Source organism: Gekko japonicus, unplaced genomic scaffold, assembly GCF_001447785.1.
Source record: "Gekko japonicus isolate JY-2015 unplaced genomic scaffold, Gekko_japonicus_V1.1 scaffold1529, whole genome shotgun sequence".
Lineage (NCBI taxonomy): Eukaryota > Metazoa > Chordata > Lepidosauria > Squamata > Gekkonidae > Gekko > Gekko japonicus.
Genome location: NW_015173717.1, coordinates 187,068 through 194,826, shown reverse-complemented (window position 1 = coordinate 194,826; position 7,759 = coordinate 187,068). Strand labels below are relative to the sequence as shown.

The 7,759-nt window shown below is 46.9% G+C and overlaps 1 protein-coding gene across 1 annotated transcript in view; it reads left to right on the top strand.

Annotated features, from left to right (window-relative positions):
* The window catches only part of LOC107120607 (heat shock factor protein 3-like), a 72,290-nt gene that overhangs the window by 25,232 nt on the left and 39,299 nt on the right, over window positions 1-7,759 (top strand). The window contains exon 4 of the mRNA XM_015423338.1: window positions 7,188-7,296. Coding sequence (XP_015278824.1) covers window positions 7,188-7,296 — 109 coding nt within the window. The remainder of the gene's footprint in view (window positions 1-7,187; window positions 7,297-7,759) is intronic.

Below are 7,759 nucleotides of genomic sequence, written 5' to 3'. Positions count from 1 at the left end.
CCCCTGGACCAATCTTCTCGAAACTTTGGGGGTCTTTCGGGGAGAGGCTTGAGCAGCCACGGTCCAAATTTGGAGGCTCTACCCCCTCCCCCCTCCCCCCCAGCCCCCCGCAAAGTTTCAAGAGGTTTTTTGCCATTGACCTCAATGGCCCCATTGGTTATAATGGACCCGAATTTTTTCGGGATTTTTTTTCGGGATTCGGGAAAATGCATAGGAAGCCATTTCGGAATTGCAAAAGCCGAAAAAAGCCGAAAAACGTTATTTTCGGCTTTTTTTCGGCTCGGGATCCCGAAATGCACATCCCTACACAACCAGACTTAGCTATTACTTCCGTGTTAATACTTCTACATTCAACCGGCTGGAACAGCGCGTGATTCTTTCCGTTCTGAAGTTGGGGGTTCCACTCTTGAAAAAGATGTTCTTGTTTTTAGTAGACTGTGTTTTTCTCCAGTCATGGATCCTGCCTTGGCTTCTCGCTGGTGGCTTGTCCTTTTTGCCCTCTTAAAGGGATTGGTGTACTTGGAGCAGTGCATCTTGGGGGTTTGTGAAGACTGGTGTTGCACGCCTGATGGAGTCAGCCGCCTGGTTGCCCTTTCTGTCGTGTGGTTCCCAAGCCCTGGTGTCTTGCCGTCAGTAGACTTCACGGTGCTCGCCTGTCGGTGGGGCAGCTGTTGGCTGGGGCGGGGCAGGCCAGCAGGTATTGCCAGACCAGACGCAAGGCCCCTGGCGCAGGCAAAGGCAGCCGTGCAGGTGTGGAGGACTTAGCTGCTGAGTCGCTGTCTTCTCTGTGGGCTGCTTGCGTTTCCCGTGGCCCAGCCCCATGCCTTGCCTGGTGCACTCAGGGGTGGTGTCTGGATAGCAGCTCCCCTGGATGGTCTCCCAGTCGCTGCGTTCCTGTCTTGGCAGTGAAGTCCCCTGTCCTCTCCGGCCTGTCCTTCTCATGAGGTGGGGGCCCTGTCTGCAGAGGGATGTCCTTGGGGCAGGAAGATGTTATGGATGCCAGCGGGCAAGTGGGCCCTTCCTTTCAGGGCTTGAACTGGATGTCCAACTACGTTCACAGTAGTCGGCTGGTTGCTTTCTTCTTCTTCATCTCTAAAATACCCCATCAGCAGGAGTTCAAGAACATAAGAACATAAGAACATAAGAACATAAGAGACGCCAATGTTGGATCAGGCCAAAGGCCCATCCAGTCCAACACTCTGTGTCACACAGTGGCCAGAAATACCAGTGCCATCAGGAGGTCCAGCAGTGGGGCCAGGACATTAGAAGCCCTCCCACTGTTGACCCCCCCCCCAAGCACCAAGAAGACAGAGCATCACTTGCCCCAGAGCCCCTAGCTATACCTTGTGGCTAATAGCCACTGATGGACCTCTGCTCCATATGCTTATCTAATTCCCTTTTGAAGCCGTCCATGCTTGTAGCACCCACCACTTCCTGTGGCAGTGAATTCCATGTGTTAATCACTCTTTGGGTGAAGAAGTACTTCCTTTTATCCGTTCTAACCCGACCGCTCTGCAGTTTCATGGAGTGCCCACGAGTTCTTGTATTGTGAGAAAGGGAGAAAAGTACCTCTTTCTTTACCTGCTCTTTCCCATGCATAATCTTATAAACCTCGATCATGTCACCCCTCAGTCGTCTTTTCTCCAAGCTAAAGAGCCCTAAGCGCTTTAACCTTTCCTCATAGGGAAAGTGTTCCAACCCTTTTATCATTCGAGTTGCCCTTTTCTGCACTTTTTCCAAAGCTATAATATCCTTTTTAAGGTGTGGTGACCAGAACTGCACACAGTATTCCAAATGAGGTCTCACCATTGATTTATATAGGGGCATTATTATATTGGCTGATCTGTTTTCAATACCCTTCCTAATAATCCCCAGCATAGCATTGGCCTTCTTTATTGCAGTCACACACTGTCTCGACATTTTCAGTGAGTTATCCACTACAACTCCAAGATCTCTCTCTTGCTCAGTCTCTGCCAGTTCAGACCCCATCAATGTGTATTTATATTTAGGATTTTTGGCTCCAATGTGCATCACCTTGCACTTGGCCACATTGAACCCCATTTGCCATGTTGACGCCCACTCGCCCATCCTTGACAGATCCCCTTGGAGTGCCTCACAATCCTCACTGGTTTTCACCACCCTGAACAACTTTGTATCATCCGCAAATTTAGCCACTTCACTGCTTACTCCCATCTCCAAATCATTAATGAACAAGTTAAAAAGCAGTGGACCAAGTACTGATCCCTGCGGTACCCCACTGCTTACCACCCTCCACTGAGAAAATTGCCCACCTACACTCACTCTCTGTTTTCTATGAACTAGCCAGTTTTTGATCCATAAAAGGACTTGTCCTTCTATCCCATGATTTTTGAGCTTACTTAGGAGCCTTTGATGAGGAACTTTATCAAAAGCTTTCTGGAAGTCAAGGTAAATAATATCTATTGGATCCCCCTTGTCCACATGTTTGTTCACCCCCTCAAAGAACACTAACAGGTTAGTGAGACAAGATCTTCCCTTACAGAAACCGTGCTGAGTCTGCCTCAATAGGTTTTGTTCATCTATGTGCCTACTAATTCTTTCCTTAATAATGGTTTCCACCAATTTACCCGGTATCGACGTCAGACTGACTGGCCTGTAATTTCCCGGATCTCCTCTGGAACCCTTTTTAAAGATGGGAGTGACATTAGCTACCTTCCAATCCTCAGGAATGGAGGCAGATTTTAAGGAAAGATTACATATCTTTGTCAGGAGATCTACAAGTTCACATTTGAGTTCTTTCAGAACTCTCGGATGTATGCCATCTGGGCCTGGTGATTTTTCAGTTTTTAAGTTGTCTATCAGTTTTAGGACCTCCTCTCTCATCACCTCAATCTGACTCAGGTCTTCCAACACCCCTCCTGAAATCAGTGGTTCTGGAGTGGGCAAGCACTTCTCATCTTCCACAGTGAAGACGGAGGCAAAAAATGCATTTAGCTTCTCAGCCATTTCCCTATCATCCTTCAATACTCCTTTTACCCCTTGGTCGTCCAAGGGCCCCACTGCCTCCCTGGCTGGTTTCCTGTTTCTAATGTATTTGAAGAAAGTTTTATTGTTGGTTTTTACGTTTTTTGCTATATGCTCCTCATATTCCCTTTTTGCCTGCCTGACCTCAGACTTGCATTTTATTTGCCATAGCCTGTGTTCCGTTTTATCAGCCTCACTGTGACTAGCTTTCCACTGCTTAAAGGAATTCTTTTTACTTTTTACAGCCTCCATTACTCTGTTTGTTAACCATGCAGGCTTTTTCCTATACCTGTTTGTGCCTTTCCTAACCTGCGGAATATATATTTTTTGAGCTTCTAGGATCGTAGTTTTAAATAGATCCCAAGCTTCCCCAATTGTTTTGACCCTTTCTACTTTTCCTTTCAGTTTCCTCCCCACGTGTCCCCTCATATCAGAGAAATTACCCCTTTTAAAGTTAAAAATGGTTGTGTGAGTCTTTTTGGCCAATTCTCTATTTGTACAAATGATGAACTCAACAACATTATGATCACTGTTTCCAAGCGGTGCAATCACTTTTACATCTCTCACCAGGTCTTGAGTGTTACTTAGGACCAAATCAAGGATCGCCTCTCCCCTGGTAGGTTCCGTGACCATCTGCTCCATAGCACAGTCATTTAGAGTGTCTAGAAACTCAATCTCTTTTTCCCGACTAGAACACATATTGACCCAATCAATGTGTGGGTAGTTAAAATCACCTATTATTACACAGTGTTTTTGTCTAGTTGCTATCTTTAAGGCATTCATCATTTTATAATCCTCCTCTATCTTTTGATCTGGTGGGCGATAACAAACTCCCAGTGTTAAGTTTCCTTTTGGCCCCCCTATTTCAACCCATAGAACTTCCAGAAGCGAATCCAATTCACTTAGCCTCTCAATCTTTCTAGACTTTATACCCTCTCTGACATACAGAGCTACCCCACCTCCAACCCTTCCCCCCCTATCCTTCCGATATAATATATAACCGGGAATCACTGTGTCCCACTGATTTTCCTCATCCCACCAAGTTTCAGAAATACCCACAATGTCTATTTTTCCCTCCGACACCAAGCACTCCAACTCCCCGATTTTACCTCGGACACTTCTAGCATTTGTATAGAAACAGCTGTAATTTCCCTTACAAGTTAAGCCTGCATCCTTCCTCTTGCTATCTCGAGTCGTTGTCCGGCAGTCCATGTCACCAGCCATGGCCTCTGTGGACAATTTCAATCCACCTCCCTGTAGAAAAGCAACCGGTACCCCCTCACCTCTCTCAGATGAGCCAACCCGAACCAGAGACTTTTCATCTCCTGTCGGCTTTCCCCCAATATTCAGTTTAAAAGCTGCTCTGCCACCTTTTTGATTTTAAGTGCCAGCAGCCTGGTTCCTTCTCGGGACAAGTGGAGACCGTCTCGCCTGTACAGCTCCCTCTTGTTCCAAAAAGTATCCCAGTGCCTAACAAACCTGAACCCTTCCCCCCTACACCATCGTCTCATCCACGCATTGAGACTCCTGATCTCTGCCTGTCTCTCCGGCCCTGCGCGTGGAACAGGTAACACTTCTGAGAAGGCTACCTTGGAGGTCCTGGACCTAAGTTTCCTGCCCAGCAGCCTAAATTTCTCCTCCAGGACCTCACGACTGCATTTCCCCACATCGTTGGTGCCGACATGCACCACGACCACTGGCTCCTCCCCAGCACTATCTACCAGCCTATCTAAAACACGCGTAATGTCCGCTACCTTCGCACCAGGCAGGCAAGTCACCATACGGTCAGTACGCGGGTTCGCCACCCAGCTGTCTACCTGCCTAAGGATCGAATCACCCACTACCAAGAGCCCCCCTCCCACCCTGCTCAGGGATGGTTCCTTGGTGCAAAAGGAGAGCCGCTCACCAGCTGGGGAAGAGGTCCCTTCTGAGGGCACATTCCCCTTATCCTCAGCATGGTGCCCTGTTTCCCCTAGACCCTCATGCTCCCTGACAGCAGCGGGGCTGCCAGATCCAGAGTGGGACGAAGCTAACAAGTCCCCGAGAGTCTTTTCTGTGTGCCTAGCTGACTGTCTCTGCTTCTCCAGGTCAGCCACCTTGGCCTCAAGGGAGCACACACGTTCCCTGAGAACCAGGAGCTCCTTGCACCGAGGACACACCCAAGACTTCTGCCCAGTGGGCAGATAGTCATACATGTGACACTCCGTGCAAAACACTGGATAGCCCCCAACCCCCTGCTGGCATTCTGGCTTCATAATTCTTTTAAAATAAATAAATATAATCCCCCTTTTAAACCCTTGGTATTTATGTGGGTTTTGTTATCAAGTCAAATTATTTTACGGGAAAGACAAAGAGCCTAGGGCCTTGTCTTTCTGGCTCTTTTTGGGCTTCTTACAGCGCCCCTAGTCTAAGAGTCCCTAGGCTAAGAGCCACAGGCAAAGAGCCCTTTAGCTCACCCTTCGGCTCGTGCCAGAGGCTCGTGCCTCTGCCAAGGTGTTTCCTTAAATAGAGGCCTCCCCCAGCAGAGGTCAGGCAGCAGCTATTCAAATTCAAATTCACCCAGGCACTCAATCACAGGCAAAACAATGCCCCTTCCACTTCCTCTCAATTACAGGCAATCCCAGTCAAACAGTGCCCGTTCCTCTCCCACACGCAATCAGCCAGGACTCTGCAAGAACTCTAAGTGCTTCCACACACTGCTAAACACAGTTTTCCCACAAAATATCCTTAGCTGAATTCTCTCAGCTGAAAGCAAGTAAAAGAAACCCACTCACCACTCTCACAGCTCTCTCTCCTGCTCCTGCTCAGAGCTCAGCTGGTCTCCTAAGAACTTTATGTCCAAACGCCACGCCTCCCCCCCCCATCCCGGGGTCGCTTCTGATTGTTTTAGATGCCAGGATTTGGCACCTTTTATTCTGCTCCTTCTGATCGCTATGCCAAAATTATTCTAAAACCAGAAGCTTTCTAGCTCTGTGGTTAGTCTTCCTTTTAGACCATGACCCAGCCAAATTAAATACTTTTGATTTTTTTTTTTTACAATTTAGTTCCATTCTGTCTTGTTAAATTTGTATATTAAAATGCCTAATCTACTTTTATGTGGCTGTTAGGCAAACAAAATAAGGGAATAACACACTGCTCTGAGATCCTTAGGGGAAGGGCTGGAGAAATGTATAAATTATATTTATGACAGACTTTAAAAGCTGACTGACTAGGTGACTGAGCAGATAGCTTCAGTAGGTTCCATATAAGCCAACCTGAGCTTGTCTCTGTGGAGGCATCACATAAACTTACTAAATATGTAGTCTTTGTTATATTAGGATTGACAGAAATACTGTCAGTTGCCTGCCTATTTGATCGTGTCAGACTTCATGTAAAGTCAGGGATGCGGCTGCCGTTTTGTATTTAATGGCCTGCTTCCTCCGCAGGCCTCTAGCTGGAACTGCCCAGCAGACTTCTGGTGCTCAGGCTGTGTTTCTGATCTTAATTTTTTATTTTTGGAACTGTGGGCTGATCCAGATGCTCCAGGATAAAACACTCAAGGGGGAAATTTGCGTGAATTGTTTACATTTATAGAGACCTTGTCCAGCATTACGAAGTTACAATAATTACAACCTTTTCTAAACAAGTGAATTGTTCTGTTTTACAGTAACCGATAATTTGTTTTTATAACTGGCATAAGTATCAAACTGTTGGATGATTAAGGAATCTTTTATATAACTTATGTTTTTAAATGACTTGATCTTAATTGACACTATTTGTCCAGTAGCTGGGCCGTCAGCTGACCATGTCTTTTTTGACTTTCCCAGAGTTCAGTTTATTGTAGAATATTCTTTTGCTGGGAGATTGTGTCTGGTTTTGTGATCATTTCGAATAAGCTCTGTTCATGTTGAAGTGCTGGTTTAAGGTGCAGGAGGTCAAGGATGTGCCTGGGAGGCCAAGGAGGCTGCCCATACTTGCCCTTGTGAGTTTTCTGGGCAAGAGGAAAGTTGAATCCCTGATTTCTGGCATGCTGACCTCCCATTTTAACTGCTGCACCGTGCTGCTTCATGTCCCTTTCCCGCTGTTTCTCTTCCAAGAGCACTTGCTAATGAAGCAAAATGTGCCTTGATGTGTGGATAGTGTGTCCATGGCTCAGGATTGTTTACCTTACATTCCTTATTGTGGTGTTTCTCCTTTTCCTCTAGAATGGACAGAACTTTAGCATTCTGGATGAGCAGAGGTTTGCAAAAGAGCTGCTTCCCAAGTACTTCAAACACAACAACCTGTCCAGCTTCATCCGTCAGCTCAACATCTGTAAGTATCTGTTACTTTGTGTGAGAACAGTTTTCCTTTCTGCTTGAAGGCAGAAAGCAGAGCCGTGGGCCACAGGAAGCTTCATGCAAGCAGCACATAGCAAGATTTAGGCCTGGATTCTTTCTGAATTGCAAGGCGGTGCTTCTGCCTTGAGGGGAAGCCCCTGCTAAAACCCAAAACCACTTTGCCAAATACAAAGCAAGCAGTTACTTTGGTGTAGTGGTTAAGTTTGGTGTAGTGGTTAAGTGCGTGGACTCTAATCTGGGAGAACCGGGTTTGGTTCCCCACTCCTCCACTTGCACCTGGCTGGATGACCTTGGGCAAGCCATAGGTCTGATAAGAGCTGTTCTTGAAAAAAGAGCAGTTTCTGTCAAGGGCTCTCTCAGCCCCACCTACCTCACAGGGTGTCTGTTGTGGGGAGGGGAAGGGAAAGGAGTTTGTAAGCCGCTCGGAGACACCTTTG